The sequence below is a fragment of the Hemicordylus capensis genome, chromosome 6, assembly GCF_027244095.1.
Source record: "Hemicordylus capensis ecotype Gifberg chromosome 6, rHemCap1.1.pri, whole genome shotgun sequence".
In the NCBI taxonomy this organism is placed as follows: Eukaryota; Metazoa; Chordata; class Lepidosauria; order Squamata; family Cordylidae; genus Hemicordylus; species Hemicordylus capensis.
In genome coordinates this window covers 44,990,632-45,014,233 of record NC_069662.1, presented here as the reverse complement: position 1 = coordinate 45,014,233, position 23,602 = coordinate 44,990,632, and the positions used below count along the sequence as shown (strand labels likewise).

At 45.5% G+C, this 23,602-nt stretch overlaps 1 protein-coding gene across 3 annotated transcripts in view; it reads right to left on the bottom strand.

The window, feature by feature from the left end:
- Positions 1-23,602, bottom strand: part of ASIC2 (acid sensing ion channel subunit 2) — a 528,145-nt gene that overhangs the window by 39,714 nt on the left and 464,829 nt on the right. For all 3 annotated transcript variants that reach the window (XM_053260546.1, XM_053260548.1, XM_053260547.1), the window contains exon 3: positions 609-736. In XM_053260546.1, the coding sequence (XP_053116521.1) occupies positions 609-736 (128 nt within the window). The remainder of the gene's footprint in view (positions 1-608; positions 737-23,602) is intronic.

Genomic DNA, 23,602 nt, shown 5'->3' with positions numbered 1-23,602 from the left:
TGCTGGGCAAATATCTCAATCCCTGGTTGGGAGGTGTTGGGCAGGTTGTGAGAACCCACCCATTATGTCAGTTCTGCATACTAGTGCACTAGGCTGGATCAACACACTGGGACCCAGTGAAGTATCGTGGTTAGAATGTCAGAGTAGGAGTGGGTTAACCAAATCCCCACTCAACCATGAAGCTCGGTATCTATCTTTGGGCAAGTCACCACCTGTCAGACTAATCTACTACACAGGCCAGCTGGGAGGATAAAATGGGGGCATAATCTTGTATTCTACCTTGAGCTACTTGGAAAGAAGGGTAGAATAGAAAAGTAATTAATTATTATGATTATTTTGATGCCCAAAGCAACCCTTCTGTATTGATGAGGTTGTACAGAACTTCCTGTTGTGGACTGTGCTTCAAGGATCAGATGTCTGCGTGTCTCCCGATCTCCCACCCTTTACGATAACCATAATCTCCCATCTGAGGGGGCCAGGCCACTTCACCTTGCCTCATGGTTGGGTCACTTCTGTCTAGGATTCTTACAAAGGATATGCAAGCAAGGCAGCATCTCTTCTTTTTGTGCAATCAGAATAAATAAGCATGTGAGCAAAGCAGGACTCACCCTTTGTTCTTGCGTGGCTACAAACGTCTGGAACCCAGGTGCCACACCAAACCCAAGCTCCTGAACAAATGGTGGCTCAGACTGACTGTGGATCTGGACTTTGACTCCTGCTTCAAACGTCGTTTCATCTGGCAAGAGAACAGAAAATACTACATAAAATGGAGAGTATCTGGTGCTTTCAGTGCTCATTTTGTTGTGTATACTCGTGTGCTTAAAAAAATATCAATTTCACATTACAAAGCTGCGTTCTGCAAACTGTAAAAAGTAAAGTAAAATAGCAAGCTGTTGCTTATTTTGTGTACGAAATTTTACTTTGATGACTCAGAGGAAGGGACCAAATGACATGCAGTAGCGTAGGAGGTTGGCACCCATACACATACGAAAAGTGGGGAGAAACCAAAATCTAGCAGGGTGATTGCTTATCTAGACATTGCTAGTTTTCTGCTTGCCGGATACTTTGTTTTTGTTTTTAAATATAGAGGAGAATTCCCAAGTGTTATTCTTCACCTGTACCCCAAAGTGCTACAGTCCACTCTACCACCTCAAGCTTCTATAACCTCATTTTGCTGAATGTGGAAATGGGGCACTTGCGTCAATGCGTTTTATGTACCTGTCTGCCTGGGAGTAAGGAATAAGCAGGTTGTTTTTTAAATATTTATCTTGTGAAAGTTCTTCAACTGGCCATTACAAGTGAGGCTCAAAATAAGAAAGGTTTCTTTTTTCTGTTTATGCAAAAAACCTTGCTGGTTGCAAGAGAGAATCTTAATACTTTCATCCAGTAATCTTTGCAATTTTCAGTGTGAAACCAGAAGCTCGATAAAGGTCTTGAGCTTGTCTCCTGGGGCATACAAATTACAATGAGAGACAGCAAGCAGGAGAATTACACATCCCCACAGCAACAACAAGCACACACTTTCTCTCGCAGATCACACTAGCTACTCCACCCTGGATGAATAAAGATGGACATTTACTAAGTGACATTTTCTTTCTTTCCCTTTTTATTTAATTACCATTTACACACACACACACACACACACACACACACACACACACACACGTATCTCCAGGCGGTGCACACAATTAAAAACACAACAAATATAAAACAGAGTAAAAACAAAATAATTTCACAGAACAAAAAAGTTAATACATTTTCATGGGATAAAAACAGTTTAAAATTAATTTCAGTTAAAAGCCAGAGAAAAGAGGCTTTTAGCCTTTTTTTAAGCATGTTTACTGGGAATGGAGACAGGAATGTGGAGATTTAGCCTGGGTGGGTGGGTGGGGGGAACAGTGGTGAAGCAACATTTGATTAATTTACTGCATTTGAAATTGTCCAGTTTAATGGAAAATAGGTGTGAATGGTTTCAAAACATGGGTTTGAAGTCCAAACTAGAGGTTTGGGGATGTATGGCTGCTGCCAGTCTACACTTTCCACTGTAAAGTCTAGCAAAAGGCAAATGTGACACATCACACTCAATGTTTCCCTGCCACACAAGCCGCATCCAATGAAGCAGACCAGAGGTGAGGAAATGCTGAGCACAAAATCACATTTGCTTTCTCTAGAATTTACCAAATAGAGGAGAGTCAGCAGCAACCCCCCATAATTGCCTAGTTTGGGTACCAGGCCCTCCTCTCAAAGCATATTAATGTAAATTGTACTTCCAAGATTGAGTTCAGCATTATAATTTTGGTGGGCAAAACCAGGTCAAGACATTTTCCAGGGTTGGGTTTTTTCGCGGGGGAGATTTTACACTGTGCCTTTTGGGATTTAGAGGGACTTTTGTTTCCCCTCGTACATTAGGAACATAGGAAGTTGCCACATACCGAGTCAAACAATTTATCAATCGAACTCAGTGTTGTCTCCACAGACTGGCAGTGGCTTCTCCAAGGTTGCAGACAGGAGTCTCTCTCAGCCCTATGTTGGAATTACCAGGGAGGGAACTTGAAACCTTCTGCTCTTCCCAGAGCGGCTGCATCCCCTGAGGAGAATATCTTACAGTGCTCACACTTCTAGTCTCCCATTCATATGCAACCGGGGCAGACCCTTCTTAGCTAAGGGGACAAATCATGCCTGCTACCACAAGACATTCATTGCAGCTCATTTCTCAGCAGGGGTGGGGAACCTTGGCACTCCAGCTGTTTTTGAACTACAACTCCCATCATCCCCAGCCACAGTTATTGTCGCTGGGGATGGTGGGAGTTGTAGTTCAAAAACAGCTGGAGTGCCAAGGTTCCCCACCCCTGGCCTAGGACCTCAATTGTCTCCCTGGGTTGCTGATGGCAGGGTTGTGCAAGTGATCCTACTGTTTCTATTTCACATTCTGGCAACAAAGACCCACTTAAAACACACACAGACACACACCCCTCTCCAGATTAACATTTGTTTAAACCCCCTTGACACCCAGCTTGTCTTTCATTTGGGTAATTCCTGCCATGTGCTCACAAAACAGAGTGATGAGCCAGGCAAGGAGCAGGGTGGTAGGTGGGGGTTGAAGGACGACATCTCAAGTGCTCTACCACCAAACTTTTTTTTTTTAAAAATGGCTTTTGTAGATGTGGCACAGAGAATGGCCTATTAATATATAACCTTTTCAAACCCTGCCTTTCTCAAAAGTACAAAAACAGCTCAAAGATAAATAGGATTAAGAAAAATGTTCTCTTACATAATGCCAAACAGTCTCTTCGGGAGCCTGCTGCTTCTGTGAACACTTCCGCAGCTGTGGCAATTCTTTTTTGGGAAAAGGCTTTCTACCAGTCAGGGTGTGGCATGGATCAATAATAATGGGCTTTGCAACACAGCTCTGTCTGATCAACATGTTTAGCGTCTAGGCTGGTCCTTCTACTGCGAGCCTCACCTTGCACACATTTGTGAAAGGCAGCAACACACCCTTCCCTCCGCCTGGCAGAAGTGTGTGCTTATAAAGACCCTTGGATTTATGGTTACAGCTTCCCATCATTGTTATTTCATGCTGTTACGATGGCTCTCCAATGTGCAAATGTATAAATATTAAGCCCGTCTGTAAGCCAGAGGAGGAAAGTATACAAGAAATAAGGATGCGGCACAGAGGAGGTCTAAACAAGGGGAACAGTACAAATGCTTAATTTCAAAACTGGAATGTGCTGAGGCGTCAGCAAGATTGAAGGTGATCAGGGCTCAGCCCTCTAGCCTGTTTCCCCCCCACACCAGGATTTAGTACTGGAACACACATTAAAATATAGATGGATGAACCTGTGCAGAGGGCCTTTAGCTCACTCCATTGTGAAATGACACCTGCTCCCAACGTCTCTGGGACTAGGGAGGGAGATCACGTTGAAAGGCCTTGGTCAGCCACATGTTTTCAAGCAGGACCACGTGGAAGCGGGTGAAGGGGGCAGGCCAGACATGTCCCTGCTAATATTTCCCTGCTAACTGAGCGAGGAGGCACCGTTTGAAATGGTGTTTCTCTTATATTTAGCAGGGGGGAGAGCAAGTGGCCCTATCCAGCCCCAGCACAGCATCCCTCCAGTGGTGGTTGCTAGTGTCTACTTTAGGTTTCTTTTAGATTGCGGGGCCATTTGGGGACAAGGATCCATCTATTTCTCTATGTAAACTGCTTTGGGAACTTTTGCTGAAAAGTGGTATATAAATATTTTTCGTATTCGTATTCTTTTTAGATTGTGAGTACTTTGGGGACAAGGAACCATCTTGTTCATTTATTACTCATTTTTTGTATGTAACCCGCTTTGGAAACGTCTGTTGAAAAGTGGTATATGAACAGCAGTAGTAGTAACAGTATATCCCCATAAGCGGCCCCCAACAAGTCCCACTGCTAGTATGCTCTTCACCTCTGCTTTAGTCATTTGATTGGCAACTGGGGGAGCAGGGGGAGAAGGAATAAGCAGCATTGCTCAGGGGGCCAGAACTGGCATAGAGGCTGCAACCAGGAATGTGCACGGAACTGATTCTGTACACTCCCGGGAGGTGGGCAGGGTTGCTTTAAGGTGTGGGGCAGGTGTCCTTACCACCTCCACCGTGTTTTCCCCTCCAGCGCTGCTTCCAAAACTGCTGTTGCGGGGCACTTCCAAAACTGCTTCCAAAACTGCTGTTGCGGTTCAAAGTTGTGTGTGGGCGGGGTAGCTTTAAGGCACGGAGAGGGTGTCCTTACCTTCCCCCGCTGCATTTCCCCTCTGGTGTTGCTTCCAAAACTGCTATCACAGGGTAGCTGTATACCCTCTTGCTGCCCCAGTCAACGTAATACTGGAAGTGGCCAGTGTGTGTGCGCATCATGCACACTGGCCAGTTCCAGTATTACGCTGACTGGGGCGGCAAGAGGGTATACAGCTACCCTGTGATAGCAGTTTTGGAAGCAACACCAGAGGGGAAATGCAGCGGGGGAAGGTAAGGACACCCTCCCCGTGCCTTAAAGCTACCCCGCCCACACACAACTTTGAACCGCAACAGCAGTCTGAATAGACTGCTGAACCAGTCCGTGCACATCCCTAGCTTCAACTCTTCCAGGTCCAACTGATTTCGACTGTGAGCCTGCAAAAGCAGGGAGCTAGTTATTTTTATTTATCTACAGAACCTAGTATATGTATTTATTCTGGGAAAGGGCTTTCAGCCAATCATAATTTCATAAATAATGCTGAAGGCAATGGCGACAACTTAGCCAATGTCCAAGAAAGACCAAGTGCCAACTCCCCTGCAGATCTTTCAAGCCCTGCTGCAGCGCCCATTCTTTTCAGTGGGGCTTGCACAGCAGCACTTTCCAAGCAGCCTGCGATATCTTTGGGTCAAACCAGTCTGTGGCAAAATTGGGCTGAAACAGAGAGAGCATTTTCATGAACATTTTCACCTCCCATGAAACACATAATCTCTGCCTTCAATTTGTTGTACCTCTTTGTGAAAGGATGTGAAGCCGCTCACAGGTAGGCACATATCAGGCGACGAGGAAATGGGGCACTCCTTCACCCTAAGCCAATAATGTGTAAAAGACCAGCTGAGAAAGAATGCAAATGGGAGATGCGCATTCAGATATATGTTAAAAGCACATGCATCCCCATGGGGAGGGGAGAATGCTGCATGCATCTATATCTACATCTGAATGTATAGCATTCTATATTGTATTACTTTCAATGGAAGCATATACTCATCCACATCCAATCCCTAGTCCTTTGTAGCTACACTCAGCCAAAGCTAGATCAGGGCAAAAATCTTGCTTCACAGCTCCGACAAACAATGAGATTGCCAGTACAGTGTGGCAAAACAAGGAACCCTGGCCTAGTTGCCTGGGCTATGGGTACATGTTCCCTCTCTTGACTCAATTAATGGAGAGGGAAATGGAAGGACTTTGCCTCCAGCAACATCATCACACCGCTAACTCTGACCAGCTGTGTGCTGCTGTGACATCAACGTAGGATCCCTGATTGGTTAGGATCAGGGAGGCAATCGGCCCTTTCAAATTACAGAGAGGGAGGGAGGTGGGGAGGTAGGGAGAAGGATGGTACTGAAGCAGCAGCAGATCAGGAAAACAGTACTGACCTTTTCAATCTCCCCCTCTGCTACCAAATGACAACTTTTGCATTGAAAAATCAAACCCATGAAAACTAAACAAAGCACTATTTAATAGCATCTCAGATCCACCAACCGAGGAGGCTGCTTGTCTTGGCTTTGAATATGAATTGCAAAAGGCTGTATGCAATTCAACTTTTTGCAATTCATATTCAAAGTGCCCAGTGCCAAATATCTAAGATCAGAGCAAGAAGAAGGTGAGATCTTGTGCCGCTCTGCCGGTTTACCTATGCCTTTGCCGCTGTATTGTCTGTCATAATTTGCACTTGTTATTGTACAATGTCTGGTTGAAAACTCTTCAGGGCTTTGAATATTACCAGAAGTTCTAAGTAGTTTATGTGATGTGCCACCTCCTTTTTGGACCACAGTCCTTTTAGGTGGCGATCTCTGAAATGAGCACCCCACCGTTTTCCAGTGCATTTGACACTATGAGCATGTGTGGACCGGGCCTGGTGAAGGGCAAAGTTTGCTGGAGGTTCATTCTGAGGGACCACCACGCGAAGGATCCCTGGATAGAAGGGGGCACCTCCAGGGTCTGGGAATCCTGTTGCAGATCGAACTTGTCCAGGAACCACCTTTGTAGTGGATGTATGAGTAGGCAGGCTGTAGCCAACATTGCTGTCGTGGGCAGCATGAGACCCAACATACACTGTACATGCTTTGTAGGGTGGCAAGTTGAACACTGAAAAACAGAGATGAGTTCTATGACATGGTCTATGTGACTGGCTGGCAAACCAGCCGCTTCTTTGTTGGAATCACCGGTGGGGAACTGTGTGCCACCTTCTTTCTCCTTGGTTTTGGAGCCGATTCTGAAGCCGGGGCATGTCTCTTCTTCGGGTTTTTTGTTAGGAGTGACGAGGGTGGGAGCATTGTAGGATTGCCCCGCTCAACTAACATGATGCCTGCCCCAATGCTAAAGGTGACGCTTGTCGCTGGTGTTCAAGATCGACGGTGCTGTGGAATTAAAAGGAAGCAACAAGGGGTGGGGCGATGAGAGTGCTCTGATCCCTATCTCCTATGGCCAGAAAGTCCAATTGTTTAGTGGGTGGGTAACTCAGAGGGTGGTCAGATAACGTGCCACTAGATACTTCCATAGTTCTCAGGGCTAGTAAAGCCCTCTCCCATAAAGCAGAGCAAGCTCAAGGCTCTGTTGCAGCATGCTTGGTGCGTAAATTTCTGGCAGTGTATGAAGACAGGCATGAGGTGCAATTTGCCTATGCACAAGAAACAAAGCTGATGGCCATCAGTGGAAGGTAATTTCACTGTTGCAGAGCAACACTTGAATGTGGTCTTATTGGCCATAAAATGCACCTGTCAGCTATGTCCCTTTCCCTGAGGGGCAAGGGGTCGGAGTGGGGGGGAATGAGGTTGAAAGCAATACACAAAAATGAAAGGCATAATATACTAAACAGAAATAAGATAGAGAGAATATAAGTAAAAGGATTTAAAGCCTAAAGGTTCACCGTTTGAAGTGGAGATGCCTTCTCTTGGGCAGACAAAGAAAAACTGGAGGGTGTTTAGAGAAGGGTGCTCCTTAGCACCTTCCTCCAGACAAAGAGGAGAGTGCTAGGCATGTGACCTCAGAGTCCAAGGGGGAAAAGCCATAGCCTTAATATGGAGAGATAAGAAGCTTGGATGGTTCCCAATCTGCCCTTCATACAAGTGCGAAGCCCAATCTGTGTGATGGACAGAGACCACCCAGGAAAAAAGGTGCTTAGGACCTGCCCCCACATCAGTTATCAGGTACCCTTACTTTTTCTGCTTCAAGTGAGGAAGTAGGAAATGTTCCTCGGAGTATGTACAAAAAACACATTTTTCTCACCACTGAGAAACAACATTCTGGACACACACACCCTTATGTGTCTGGAACTGCCATACTGGCCGGGCAATTGACCAGCAACTAGGGCTATCTGCTAAGAAGAAAGGCAATTCTGTAAAATAAATACCCTATTTACCTAAATCCAAGACTAGGTTTCCCCCCCAAGTTTGTAAATAAGTATCAGGAGCATGTCAAAGATGTATGTAATGCTATCATAGTGAATACTAGGATACATAATATCCTTCCCTACCAATCTGCTATAACCTGGAAAACTAGAGGCAAGGGCAGCCTCTATCTTTTTTTTTGCTTCTAGCCACTTTGCAAGGCAAAGCTGTGATTCCCGACTCCCTGAGTAGCAGAAGGTGTCGCAACCAAGTGCATTACGCATGCTGGCTATTTTTAGATGAGCAGATTGTGCTCACAGCCAAAATCCAGAGGCCATACGCCCCGAGGTGTATTATTAAAAAGCACATTATGTAATATCTAGGACAGAAAGGCCCTGCACCTGGATCATTATGACAAAGTCACCTGCCAGAGTAAGGAATCAAATGTGGCATCATGTCCATCTTACCCCAAACCAAAAATATGGGCAGATATAGGCAGACAGAGGGCATGGTCAGAAGGTAGGGATGTGCGAGCCGCCCATCTGCCTGGTTCAGTTCGAATCCAGACTGGATTCGAATCCACCTGACTTGGGCTCAGGCTCAGATAAACTGGGTGGACCAATCTGGTATGGCCATCAAACCGGGCCAAACCGGTTTGTGGGCCAATTCAGGGTGTGTGTGTGTTATACTTGTAAAGCAAGGATTCCCCTTTACAAGTAAAGGGCACTTCTTATGGTAATGGGGGGGGGAGAAAGAGAGGGGGAGAGTGAGAGAGTGAGAGTACTTTTAACTTTTAATTTTTAGGCGGCGGGGACGGCTGCGGTGGAGACATCGGCGGCGTGGACTCCTCCACCCCCCCCCACTGGCCTCCTGTGGCCTGGTTCGGGCCTCCGCTTGTGTGGAGGCCCAAACTGGGCCACAGCTGGCCTGGGCTACACTTTAGGAGGCCAGTGGTTGGAGTAGTATAAGTCTCAACTTGAGCTTAGAAAAGGTTGTGCATATAAGCATTTCACAACACCCCCACTGCTGATGTCTCCGCCGTGGCCGCCTCCATCATTCCAAAAGTAGAAGTAAAAAGTACATCCCACCCCCTAGCATTACTATATGGAATGTCCTTTACTTGTAAAGAGGAATTTTTGTGGGATTCCCCTTTATAAGTATACCCCCAAACAGGCCGGCGAACCAGTTCTTAGAACTGGGGCTGATCCGCTTCTAACTCGAACCACCTGAACCAAACCAAACCAAACCATGGTTTGAATCAAACCGGCTCACACATCTCTACTAGAAGACATCTTCCGGACTGCCTTGACTTTTTGATGTGAGCTGATGAACAGAGGAGTGGAAAGGAGAGGAAAGGAAAGTTTGGTAAAGGCTTGTAGGCTTTCCCAGAGACAACCCTCCTCCCTGCTCTTCAGATGTAGGAAAAGCAACCTCATGATTTTGCATTCTCCTTTGCTTCCACAAATAACTAAAACACCATCCCCAAACAATTTCTTTTTCTTCCTTCAAGTCTCCCCTTAAAAGCCCCTTTTTTCTGCAAAAAGCTTTTAGTTTAATTTTAATCCTCAACTGAGTGAAAGCAAAGGAAGTGTGTCTGCTTTTCCCCATCTCTCCCTACAGAAGCAAAATTGAGACTGTAAGCTCCTCAGGACAGAGTTTCTTATGTAGCACTGTAGAGTGCCAATATACATTGATGACATTGTATAAAATTATCTAGAAAAGCCAGTTCCCAACATACCAGATCACTGAGTATGACCAAAAAATAGAATCCAGGATAGGCTCACACTTGATTCTCAATAGCTAGGGATCTCTACAGTCCCTGAGTGCAGGTTCAATTCCCAACCCAGTGCTGTCCCCAAGTGCAGCCCTCCCCTTTCTTTCATAGCAATGAAAACTTGGCATTCACTCCTAAGAGGAAAATTAAGTGCCACAACTTGGAGACACCACCACAGTAAGGGTAAATCTGCTTTCCACTGGCTGGTTATTACTGACTAAGATTCCACAGTAATGCACTGTATTCCCCAGAAATCACTGCCGTATGTGTGCTCTTATCTCCACTTGCACGTTGCCGGGCAAAACGGCAGGTATATCAATAATAATCTATTAATATATTGCTGACTGCTAAAAGAGTGTGCAGATGGGCACAGACACTCCACAAATTCCCATTAAGGGTGAGGGGCATTTGGAGGTGTTGGGAGAGACCAAAGCATGCCCAAAATGCTAGGTTTGGGGTGGGAAGCCCAGACCTCTTTCCTAGAACCCAAAACTATCCCCAAGCAGAGAGTACATCTGCTTTGCAGCCACAGAATGCTTGAAGGAAGGTTTTGAAAGGAGTTTCTTCTCCTTCTGTCAATCAACAGGGGACAGCCAATAACACTGTAAGTTTCAGGGAAGGAGGGTGGAAGAAAGATTTCCATCCTGACTTTTCACTTTCCTGCTCCCCATCAATGTTCTCTTCCACCCCTTCCTCACCAATATCACACAAGAGATTTCATGATATTTTTGTCAATACTGCTAACATCAACAAGTGTTAATGGTGACGATGTGTTCCAAATCACTTCTGATTGAGAAGTTACCCCCAGCTGATTGGAGAGCTCCTCCTGCAGTTGCAAAGCAGATATAACTAGTTGGGGAAATGATTGCTGGAGAAGAAAGAAGAAACGGGACTCTGATTAGGTGACTTCTGCCTTCAAGGGCCCATCAGTAGACACATTCACAACAAATGTCATTTGCCCAAAAGTAGCTCTATAAGTAGGCTAGTAAAAGGCATACTTTCTTTTCATTAGGTCTGGAGACTCGCCAACACACTAGATACAATCCAGCCAAAAGTTGAGCACTCTGAAGTCCTATTGATTTCAAATGGGAAGTTAAGTATGTACTTAAATCTCTTCCACTGAAATCAAAGGAACTTCAAAGTACTCAACTGTCTGAATTATCCTCACTGTATTGACAACCCCCTTTCAGGATTCCACCTCATAGTTGGTGCTGTGCAGGCTTTGGTTCTGCCTGAGAGTATGTCCGGATTATTATCATGTAAGGAGATGCAGCCAGCCCTGTGACCATTAGGTAACACTACCTAATTGGCGCCTATTGACTTTGTACTTAGTGTGCCTCTACCATATTTACCCAAAGAGAAGACAACTCTGAATTTAAGACGACCCCTTTAAAAAATAGAGGGTAAACACAGGTTATACCTGTATTTACTCAAAAGTAACAGGACTCTGAATTTAAGATTGAACTCTCCTCCCGGGCCCCGCCACCCAATTTTGAACATCAAAGGACTTGGAAGAAACCTAGTCTTGGATTCAGGTAAGTAGAGTAGGTTAATTTCCTCCTTTGCCAGCACAAAGACTACTTTACACACAGTTCTGTAGGCAGGAGTGTAATGGTGCAGGGGCAGACCACTGGGGCGCTTTTCTTTCCCCCACCCCCACTCCAGTGATGGTGGCATTTCTCTCACTTGCCGCCACCACACTCTCCCACCACGGAGGTCAGGAGCATAGCCGTGCCGTGGGAAGGGAAGTGTGGCAGCCCTTGACCTCTCTAGCCCACTCAGCACTTGCTTGGCACCAGCTGGGTGCTTCCTTTCTGGCACAAAGCTTTCCTTCCCACTGCTAGCCATGAGGACATGGGCAACAAGTGTGACCAGCGTGCCTGTGCGCACTAAGCCTCACTCACTCTTTAACATGGAAAGCATTTGCTTTGTGCCAGGAAGGAAGTACCCAACTGGTGCTAAGCAAACCCACTCACGTAATAGCAACTAAGAATACTGTCTTTAGAGACAATCGTTTCAAACTGCATGTGGCAAGAGGCTCGAAGGGCTACAACATCAACTGATTTTAAAACTAACTGTTGCCCATGGAGGTACGTAACAGAAAAGGCGCAGCAGGAAACAAGTTTAACAAACCGTTTACAACTTCTTAATGGTTGGGTCAGAGAACAGACCCAAAACTTTGTGGCTTGCAGAGATAGCTGCTAAGTGAACTCTAATTGAGGTGTGTTCCTGCTCTGCCTCCTGTAAGGACAGCAGGTATTCTAAGATGACCTGGACCAGCGCCTCAGCTGGAGAGAAGCCCTTGCTTGAAGCATGTATGCAGAACTTCTTCCACTTAACTGCATAGCATTTATGGGAGGATGGCTTTTCTGAGGCATCCAATACTCTCTGGACCAGTTGGGTAAACACTATCGCCCTTTTATCCTCCACACTGTCAGACGCAGCAACACTAGATCTGGGTGTAATCTCTTGCCGTCATCCAGGGTCAGAAGATGAGGAATTAGGGGTAGGTGTGGGTAAGTGTGATCATCTAGGTGCAATAGGGTAGTGAATCATGGCTGTCTCTGCCACAAGGGGGTGACTAGGAGAGCACAAGCATTGTCTCTTTTCAGTTTTTGGATTACCTTTGGGATCAAAGGAATTGGTGGGAAGGCATAAACCTGTTCTCACCCTCAATGGAGGAAGAAGGCGTCACCCAGAGACCTCAGCTCAGATCCAGCCCTGCTGCAGAACTGGATGCATTTTGTATTGGATGTCGTCACTAGGGTAGGTGTCCCTCATCTGCTGAACACTTCTGCCAGGACCCTCGGGTCTAATGACCATTAGTGAGAGTAGGTGTTCTGATGATTGAGAGAGTCTGGCAGATTGTTGGACTTCCCTTCTGTATGTACTACAAAGGACCAGATCCCTCTGTGTGTGACCACGGCCAAATTTTTAGCAAAAGTAGCATTAGGGCTTTTGTGTAGCTTCTCAGATAGAGGTAATTCTGTGGTAGGGAAGGTAAGCTTTTCCCTGTCTGGAATCAAGAGGGTGTTGAGAAATTCTATGGACTGGGTGCATGTCAGAAATGACTTTTTGTAATTTATTCTTAACCCCAGGGAATTCAGCAACTGACAGGTGACCCACACATATGTTACGGGCGATGACAGGAGGAGGAGACCAGGAGCAAATTGTTGATAAATAGGAATACAGTCACTTCCTGGAGCCAGAGATATGCTGCTACTACCACCATGCACTTTACAAAGACTCATGGGGTGAAGGCCAGCCCAAAGGAAGGACTACATACTGGTAAGTATGGTCACCAATACAGAATCTTAGGTATTTGCAGTTATTAGAAGGAATGGATAGATGGAAATAGGTGTCCTCAAGATCAATGGAGGGGAACCAAGCTTTCCTTGGGAGAAGATGCAAAATGGTGGGGATTTTGACTATGTGGATCTGTCCGTAACTAAGGAGTTGACATTCTGGAGATCTAAAATTGGTCTTAGACCAATTTTGGATTGTAAAATATCTTGAATAGAAACCTCTGAGGAAATCTGTGTGCACCTCTTCGTTAGCTCTTTTATGTACAAGGGGCTGCACTTCTTCTAGAGGGCGAGGGGAAGGTTTGGTAGTTTGCATGCTGGAGAAGGGTGGTAGAGTTTGGAATTCTATTTTGTAGCCGTGGCCAATTACAGCCAAAACCAAGGCATCAGACATGATGGGTGCCCACATGTCATAATAGCTAGTGAACCTGGAGGCCGCAGCATCATCGTCTTTTAGTATAAGAAGGCTTGGCCTTACTGGTTGAGTGATGCTTGGGTGCCGTGGTGGAGATGGTTCTACGCTCTTGGAATCAGTTGTGATGGTGAAAGGAGTTGTTTGATTGATACAATGGCTGTTTGTATTGGTGCTTGCGGGGCCATTAGTGCTTCCTGCCAGAAATGGATGAAGAGAAATGTGAGATTCTCATGGAGTACACTGTGTTGCAAAGCTTTTGGACTCTCTCAAAAGTGTCATCTGTCTTCTGGCCAAACAAAGCCTCCCCATCCAAGGCAGGTCTTCAATACAGGTCCTGGCTTCTTGAGACAGTGATATGGAGCAGAACCAAGCATGCCTTCCTAGGGAGACCGCAGCTACCATGGCTTGGGACCTGCCATCTGCGTAGTAGTGTGTTGAATGTAACTGCAGTTTTGCTGTGTGGGAGCCTTCATGTAAAAGGGTTACAGCCGCTCCCCCCGTTCCTGTTGGTTGGTTAAGGAATGAGGCTAATTTCTCAGAATGAAATGTTAGTACCTAGCCCAGCATGTTTGGTGATTAGCAGTTTTAAGCAGAAGGTTCAAGATGGAGTAGATATGTCTTCCCACTACATCTAGCTTTTTGCCTTCTTTGTCTGCAGGTGCAGAAAGGAGGCACTATCTTGATCTTGTTTGGGCTGATTCCACAACCACTGAGTTTGTTATAGGATGCTTTGTAAGATATTGTGTGTCTTTCTGTTGCACTCTATACATGCTTTCTAATTTATTTGAAGTGGGAGGAAAGGTGGCTGGTTTCTCCATTTTAACAATCTGTGTGATAGCAGGAACCAGTGGAAAGGCCACCAAACCTTGACTTTCCAATTGAATTAAGCCAGAAATAGGGTCCTCCAGTGGGGAAGACTGTCTTCTGATATCTAGTACTAGCGATGAAGTCATTCGGAGGAGCTGTTCTGTATAGCCCTTGAATTCCTATGATGGGGACTCTTCAGGTTGCCCCTCAGTGGAGCCCCCTTCTACCATCCCTTCCTCCAATACAGCTTCCTCTGGGGAGTCAGGCATTTCTACTGCTAGTCTGGAGTTTCAGCTTCCTCCCATGCTGATCTGGGATTTCTCCAGCTACCACTGGCTGGGGTTGTTCTAAAGGGGTGGGGTGGCTTGGGCAGTGGGGGAGCTGTGGTCTAAAGAGCCCCACGCTGTCTTATTTGCTCATTGGTGGCCGTGATGAGAGTGTCCATGTGTTGAGCTGGGTGTGACTCCAATCATGAGCGTAATTTACACTTGCAGCAGTGCCTATGGCAGCAGGGGCCCTCTGAGAAGTTGCAACCTGGGAAGTGAGATATGGGGGCACAGTACCCATAGTAGGTTCTGTAGAGGGGTCTGTGTCTGTAAAGATCCTCTCTATCATAATCCCAGTAATGTAAGGAATGAGGGCTGTGATTGTCAGGTGAATGATGGTCACCATATTCCCAGTATCTGTGACTACTATGTATAGAAGCAAATACTATACTTATATATGGAGTTGTGTCGGCCTCTGTGATTCAAGGAGTGAGGGCGGGTTGGTGAGCAATTGGGAGACTCACTCAGGAAAACCCAAGAACAAGGAGAGTTGCGTGCTGATACGTCCCCTTGCTCGTCTGAACTGGATTCAGCATTTGGTAGGGTTGAAGGAAGTGTCAGACTAAATAGAGCCCGAGTAATCTGAACGATTACGGTGACAGGTGAATGGAGCTGGGTTCTGGTGAGCGCTGAGGCACTACATGTTCCTTCTTTTTCTTTGGCTTTTGGTCAGCCAAATCAGCATTGCTCTCCACAGCTTGTAGTTTTTGCTTTTTCTTGGCGAGCTTTGGCTGCTGGTATGTGCTCAGAGTGCCTGAGGTCGATACTACCACGTGCAGTGTCACTTGCTGTGTTGTCTGCAGCTCCATTTTTTTAGTTCAGTCTTTAGCATTTTTAGCACCTGATCTGTTGGGACTGACTGTGGGTCCAATTCTGTGTTCGGGTCTTGCAGATTAGGGGCTGAAAGCAGGGCTGGTGGCGGCCTCAAGGGTGCTGGGGCCGTAGGTGGTGCTATGGGTGGCTTGGGAACCGGCAGCTTTGGAAGTGGCATTGTGCTTTTAATAAGATCGAGTGGCGGAGATTTAGAGGCCAGCATTGGGGCTGGGGCTGTCGGTCACAAGGATGAGCCTGATGCAGTAAGGCCTGATGCAGTTTCAGAGTCAGCGCCATGCTCTTAGCAACAGGAGTGAGTAGCACAGAACTAGAGACCGGTATTAGGGCTGGCGCTGTTGGTCCTATGGCTGAGCCTGCTGCAGCTGTGGGTATGTGGTCAGGGAAAATGTACCTGAATCAACCTGCATGGTGGCACTTCCCACTTTTGCCAATGTACAGGAGGCAATCAGGGGGCTCCCACCAGCGATGGAGTTGCTTGCCTGGAGGGCTCGCTCCCAAAGAAATGCTCCTAGTCGGGCGGCCCTATTTTGTCTAGCCTGTCTGGTAACTCCCAGGCGGACCGTGCATAAGTCCACTCCATGGGCTTCTGCGTGGCACAGAATGCATTTGGAATGCCCTTCAGAAGTAGGGAACTTCACAGAGCAGTCTGAAAGTAATTTTAATAGCTGCGGCCAGAAGGTATTCCTGGCCAGGAGGGCCAAGAAATGGGGGAGGGGTCCCGCAACAAGTGAAAATGCAAAACCTATAGGTAGAAACAACTTGAGTAAAGACAGTAGGGGGGGGGGATTCAGTGAAATAATAACAGAGAAGGAATAATACAGCCTTTTTTTTGATAGGTAAAGCTAGAGTGTATCATCCTCTAGGGGAAGCTATTTACACCTTTTTCTTTATTTGGTGAAGCTTGAATGGTTCTGGACCAGGTTCTGTGCAGGCGCATAACACAAGTGTGATGTACAGAGACCACAAAGAAGAATTTAACAACTGCATCATATAAAAGTATGGTGCATATGGCACACAGTACAACATAACAAAACTGTAACATGAGAAAAACAAGTATGATTAAAACTAAGCACAATATGACTTCTCACCCACAGTCAAATTGTATCAAAGGGCAAACATTGTATTAACCACCTATAACTTGTAGGGGTGTGCATGATCCGGTGCCCCTCCGGTGCGGCACGGGGGGGACTGTTGTTACTTTAAGCGGGGTGGTGGTGGTAGTACTTTACCCCCCCCCCCCCGCCGCTCTTCCCCCTCCGGCGCTGGTCTTTTGAAAAATCTTCTTGGGGCAGCAGAGTTCCTCCCTGACGCCCCTGCCCCCGTCGTTGTTTGTAAAGGCTTAAAAGAGACGAGCGCTAACAGCGCGCATTCGCCCTCCTCGGCGCGCGCTTGTCTCTGATGCTGCCACACGCGCGCCGTGATGTATGCGGCGCGCGCGGCAGCGTCAGAGACGAGCGCGCGCGCCGAGGAGGGTGCATGCGCGCCTCTAGCACTCGTCTCTTTTAAGCCTTTACAAACAACGACGGGGGCAGGGGCGGCAGGGAGGAACATTGCCGCCCCAAGAAGATTTTTCAAAAGACCAGCACCGGAGGGGGAGAGCAGTGGCGGGGGGGGGGAGTACTACCACCCCCCCCGCTTAAAGTAACAGTCCCCCGCCCATCCGGACCGCCAGTCTTTTCTATTGTGCCCGGACCAAACCGTGCACACTCCTAATAACTTGGTTTCTATTACTACCAGTTTGGGCTTATTTAGACAATTTAGCTCCAATACAAAAGAAATGGCTACCCTGTTAATTTAGGGATCTGCATAACACGGACAATATAAGTTGTATGTGTGCATGCTACATATCATTAGGGCAATTATTTAAAAATGGCCCCTGAAATTTCAATTGGATCTCATTTATTTCATTCTATACTACCTCATACAAATGTCTCATAGCAAAATAAACAATAAAACCAGAATTAAAACCAACATTAAAACAGTTAAAAGTTAAAAACATTCATAGATAGATCTTTATTACAATACTTAAACAGATACAATTACAGTTCATAACATACAGTCAGTTCTTTCAAATTAACCACATTTAAGTAAGAAAAATATTCTCCTAACAGTTAAAAACAACCAATTAAACAGCAGTAACAAAACCATAAAAACCAACTTAGCAGCTGATCGAAGACTTGATGAAATAAAATGTGTGTCTTGAGCACTCTTTTAAAACCTGCTAGAGATGGAGAAGTTCTTACAACAACATGGAAGTTCATTCCAGAGCCTCAGGGCAGCTACAGAAAAGGCCCGACCTTGAGTTGCCACAGGCAGACCTCTTCCGAGGATCGTAATAAGTGGTAGGGTCCTGAAGGAGAAGGTGCTCTCTTAAATACCCTGGGCCCAAACCATTTAGGGCTTTACATGTAATCATCAGCTCTTTATATTTTGCCTGGAAACGTATGGGCAGCCAGTGTAATGCTTTTAAGATAGAAGTAATGTGATCTCTTTGGGTTGCCCCAGAGTTAAACCAGGCTGCCATATTTTGTAACAATTGCAGTTTCCGGACTACATACAAAGGCAGCCCCACGTAGGGCACATTGCAGTAGTCAAGTCTGGAGGTTACCAGCAAATGTACCACTGTTTGCAGTTCGTTCTCCTCCAAAAATGGCTGTAGCTGGTGTATCAGCCTAAGTGGATAAAAAGCATCCCTGGCCATTGCCTCAACCTGAGAAACCAGAGAGAGGCCTGAGTCAAGAAGTACTCCCAGACTACATACCTGTTCCTTCAGAGGGAGTGTGACCCCTTCCAGAACAAGCAGATCTAACCCATTTCCCGAGTCATGATCCCCCACAATAAATACTTCTGTCTTGATTGGATTTAGCTTACAATTTGTTCTCCCTCATCAAGCCCATTACCACATGCAGGCAGGCACTGAGGGAAGTTATGCCATTCCCTGATGACGATGACATAGCAAAATAGATTTGAGTGTTATCAACATACTAGTAACACTCAGCACCAAATCTCCTGATGATTTCCCCCAGCAGTTTCATGTAGATGTTAAAAAGCAAAGGAGACAGTATAGAGCCCTGGGGGATGCCATACAAAACCTCCTGTTTAGAGGAGGCATAATCTCCAAGCAACACCACCTGCAATCTCCCCGAATGATAGGAGTAGGATAACTGCAAAACAGTGCCTCCCACTCCCAGACCCTGCAGACGATCTAGAAGGATACCATGGTCAATGGTATGGAAAGCCACTAAGACATCCAAGAGGACCAGCACAGTCACACCTCCTCTGTCAAGTCCCAATTGGAAATCATCCATCAGGCCAACCAAGGCAGTCTCAACCCCCTAGCCCACCCAAAAGCTGGTTTGAAATGGGTCAAGATAATCTGTTTCCTCCAAGATTGCCTGGGGCTGGGAAACCACCATCCTCTCAATTACCTTGCTCAACCATAGAAATTTAGAGACTGGCCTACAATTGCCTAAATCTGAGGAGTCTAATGTGGGTTTCTTCAAAAGTGGTCTTATAGTTGCCTCCTTAATACAAGGAGGCATCCTGCCCTTCCTCAGAGATGCATTTATGATGCAAGGCCATTTCTGATAGCCTTCTCACCAGATGATATAAGCCAAGTTGGGCAAGGGTTGAGAGAACAGGTAGTAGCCACACTGCTCCAAGCAACTTGTCCACATCCTCAGGAGTCACAAATTGAAACTGATCCAATCTAACTATGCAAGAGAAATTTCTGAATACCTCCTCACCAGACTCTATCATCATACAGGTATCCAGATCTACCTGAATGTGAGATATTTTATCTGAGAAAAACTCATTAAAAGCACCACAGCGGGTCACTGAAGGATCCAAGTTGGAATTCATGGAAGAAGACATCTGAATTAGTTCCTTCACAACCTTAGAGAACTCCACTGGACACAAACTTGCAGATGCAATATGAGCAGCAAAGAAGTGTTTCTTTGCTGTCACTATTGCCAGAGCATAGATCTTTAAATGTGTTCTATGCTGTAACCTGTTGGATTCAAGTTGTATCTTTCTCCACTTATGCTCTATTCTTCTACCTTGCTGCTTCAGCTCCCACAGTTCTTCCATATACCATGGAGATAATTTTGAAACGGGTTGGAGAGGACACTTAGGTGTGATTGTGTCTACTGCCCTAGTGAGTTCCCTATTCCAGGTCTCAACCAGGGCATCAACAGAATCACTGGCTGAACCAACTATAAACCCTTCCAAGGCTTCTTGGAACCCTGTTGTACCCAATAATCTTCTCGTGTGGACCTTCTTGAAAGGTCCTTCACCCCTGCAGAGGTGTATAGTGAGGGCAAGCCGAATTTTAACCACATGGTGGTCCATTCATGACAATGAGGAGATGACAGGAGTCCCCACCCATGGAACACCACCATGATCAGAGTTGTTGTTTTTTTTTTAACATTTTATGCAAACTGCCTAGATAGGTTTTATTAGGTGGCTCATAAATTAAATAAACAAAATAGATGTTAAGTAAATAATAAGGGAGATCTCCTCCCTACTGCAAATGCACAGGTGCAATCAATAGTTTATATTATTTGTTACTTAGAATACCTTAAGAGTATTGATTTCCAAGCAGAACATTTGCCAATCAGTTAATAATTGGAAGCTCTGTCCATACCCATCATCTGTACACATAAGCAAGAAACTGAGCATGGCTAACTACTAAATAGGTATGACTGGAGGGTATAAATAAGGTCTTAATGCCTTCCTAATCCCTTCCTATTACATTCTACATGTCTTTGGCTAGGGCAGTTATGCTAGAAGCCAAACTATCTACCAACATTCAGATTTGCAAAGTGGCTTCCTTGATGCACAACCTTCACTGCAGCAGCCTTGAACATCTTGAAATATTCAACAGTCAAAGACTGACGGCCAATTCCGACTCATTAGGAAACCAGCTGGAGGCAAATGTCATGCTCAAACACTGCCATGCTGTTATTGCTCCACAGCAGATGGGTAGCCCCCTCTTAAAATCTCGTCCATTTCACTGCTATAGTGCACACTTCAAATTGTAGGCAGGTTCTGATTACAGGAGTGTACCCTGGGACACTCCTGTAATCAAAGGCTGGGTCTCTATCAGTATTCACGTTTCATTTCATTTTTTAGCCTTTATCTGCCTCAAAATAATCTTCCAGAATCCATCTGTCAGACAGCCTCCCCTCCCTCCCAAAATTGCATACTCGGGATTTTTATTTAATTAATACAGCTTGCAGGGTTCAAAATTCTGTGCCAAGAATAACTCATTTATGCTTCTGATTTCTTGTTAAAGTTATAGAGTACATATAGTCCCAGCCATAATCTAAGCTGTGGGAGGCCCTGGGCACTCACAGTCTCAACTATTTATCTGTAAACTGGAGAGCGTATCTACACTGCAAACTTAAATAGCTTTAATGGTAATTCCCTCATCCCAAAGATCTGTAGTTCAGTGAGAGAGGCTAGAGAAGTATTAACATAATTTTCAGGACCTTTGTGATACTACAATTCCCAGAATTATTCAAGGGAGTGGAACCATTACAGTACCAATATTGTATTTACCTGAATCTAACACAAGGTTTTTTCCCTAGTTTCAGAGTCTTCTGTATTTTGGGTAAATACAGGCATAACCTGTATTTAACCTCTATCTTTTAAGGCATTGTCTTACATTCAGAGTCACCTTCTATGCAGGTAAATATGGTACAAATTTGTACTTTACATATTTATTAAGTGCTGTCAAGTCGGTGATACATTCTCTCCAGGATGACCTGTCTTCAACTTGGCCTTTAGGAACATAGGAAGTTGCCATATACTGAGTCAGACCATAGGTCCATCTTGCTTAGTATTGTCTACACAGACTGGCAGAGGCTTCTCCAAGGTTGCAGGCAGGAATCTCTCTCAGCCCTATATTGGAGATGCCAGGAAGGGAACTTGGATCTTTCTGCTATTCCCAGAGCGACTCCATCCCCTAAGGGGAATATCTTACAGTGCTCACACTTCTAGTCTCCCACTGATATGCAACCAGGGTGGACCCTGCTTAGCTAAGGGGACAAGTCATGCTTGCTACCACAAGACCAGCTCTTCTCTCAGTGGTGCATTCATTGCTGTCGTAACTGAGTCCACCACCTTATTGATGGTCGTCCTCTTCTTCTCTTCCCTTCAACTTTTCTCAGCATTATGGACTTCTCAAGGGAGCTGGGTCTTCGCATAATGTGTCCAAAGTATGATAGTTTGAGCCTGGTCATTTTTGCCTCAAATGAAAATTCTAGATTGATTTGTTCCGTGATCCATTTGTTTGTTTTCCTGGCTGTCCATGGTATCCTCAGAAGTATTCTCCAGCACCAAAGTTCAAAAGCATCAATGCTTTTTCTATCTTGCTTCTTCAAAGCCCAGCTTTCGCATCCATACAATATCACAGGAAAACCCATTGTCCAAACAATTCTAATCTTTGTAGGTAGACACACGTCACAGCATCTAAATATCCTTTCCAAGGCCTTCACTGCAACCCTACCAAGTGCTAGTCTGAGGCGTATTTCTCGACTGTTGGATCCTTTACTGTTGATGGTAGATTCTAAAAGGCAGAAGCTATCCACCACTTCAATGTCTTCATTATCAGTTCTGAGGCTGGTTGTCATTCATTTAGACTTCTTGACATTTAGTCATAGACCCATTTTTTCTACTGTGCTCCTTGACTTTCATTACTAAAGCTTGCAGATTATCCGCATTCTCAGCTATCAGAGTAGTGTCATCAGTGTAGCGCAGGTTATTGATGTTCCTTTCTCCAACTTTAAAACCACACTCATCTTCTTCCAATCCAGCTTCCCTCAGTATATGTTCAGCATATAAATTGAATAAATAAGGAGATAGTAGACAGCCTTATCTTACTCCTTTGCTGATCTGGAACCAGTATCTGGTATCTGCTGAGAATACCTATGTATTGTAGAAAATTCTGGGTGTTCTGAGTCACTGGTTCTACTGGCAGCTATTCTTCTGGGGCAAACAGCAGCTGCTGGGAAGGTCAGTCTGGATTGGGACTAGAATGGGAACAAAGCCTTCTCCTACTTGCTGTAGTTCAGATAGGGCTCCTCTGTGCATGCTACTTACATTAGAAAAATCAAGCACACAGGCCCCAATCACATCATAGGCATACTGTCTAGTTTAGTAGTTGATGTGGAGTGCTGATCTTTTAAGAGGACCACGTGGAGACTGCTGGAAATGGTCTCCACTGGATGACAGTGTTCCCTGTAAGGCGTGCGCGTGTGCATGTGCTCACACGTTTTTTGATGTCCGCACAGTTAATTTTAGATCCCGCTCAGGTTGAAGGCCTCATTCTGAATGCATGTGCGTGCACACTGTCTTGGTACTGCTACTCAGAACAAAACTCATTCTGCACACAGATGAAAAAAATTAGAGAGAACACTGCTGGATAACTTTACCATGACCATTAGCATATCGCAGTGGCCAACTCATCATTCTAGAACCTAGCAAGGCCAGTTCCCACACCAGCATCACCACTCCCATGATGCAGTTCATACTGATGTGAATGCTCTTCATACTAACCCCTAAAATGATGTGATGGCCACTGCTACATTTACCAGCCACACCAGCATTAGTAACAAAACCAGGGGCATATCTAGGGAAAATAGCACCTAGGGCAAGCACTGAAATTGTGCCCCTGTCCATGATGATGATGGGACTTGTAGTCAACAATATCTGGAAATCCCTGTTAAAAGGAACATTGTGCCATCTAGACTAGACCATCTAGACATGGTTGTTGATCAAAACCTGAAAACATGAGCCATCTCTGTTAAAGACTTAGAACAACAGTCAGGAGTTATGTGAGGATTCCAAATGTCATTTTCTGTCTCATCTCATGCTTTTTAAAAAAACATGACTTTGTCCTAGAGGATCACCTGCCCAAATAGCCACTAGCAAAATAGGGGAAGAAGAAGGTGGCGGCGGGGGGAGCCTATAAACCAGTGAATGATTCCTGCCAGCCTTTGTCTTGTGATGACCGTTGGCTCATGATGGGGTGCATTCACCACACTAGTGCTTACTT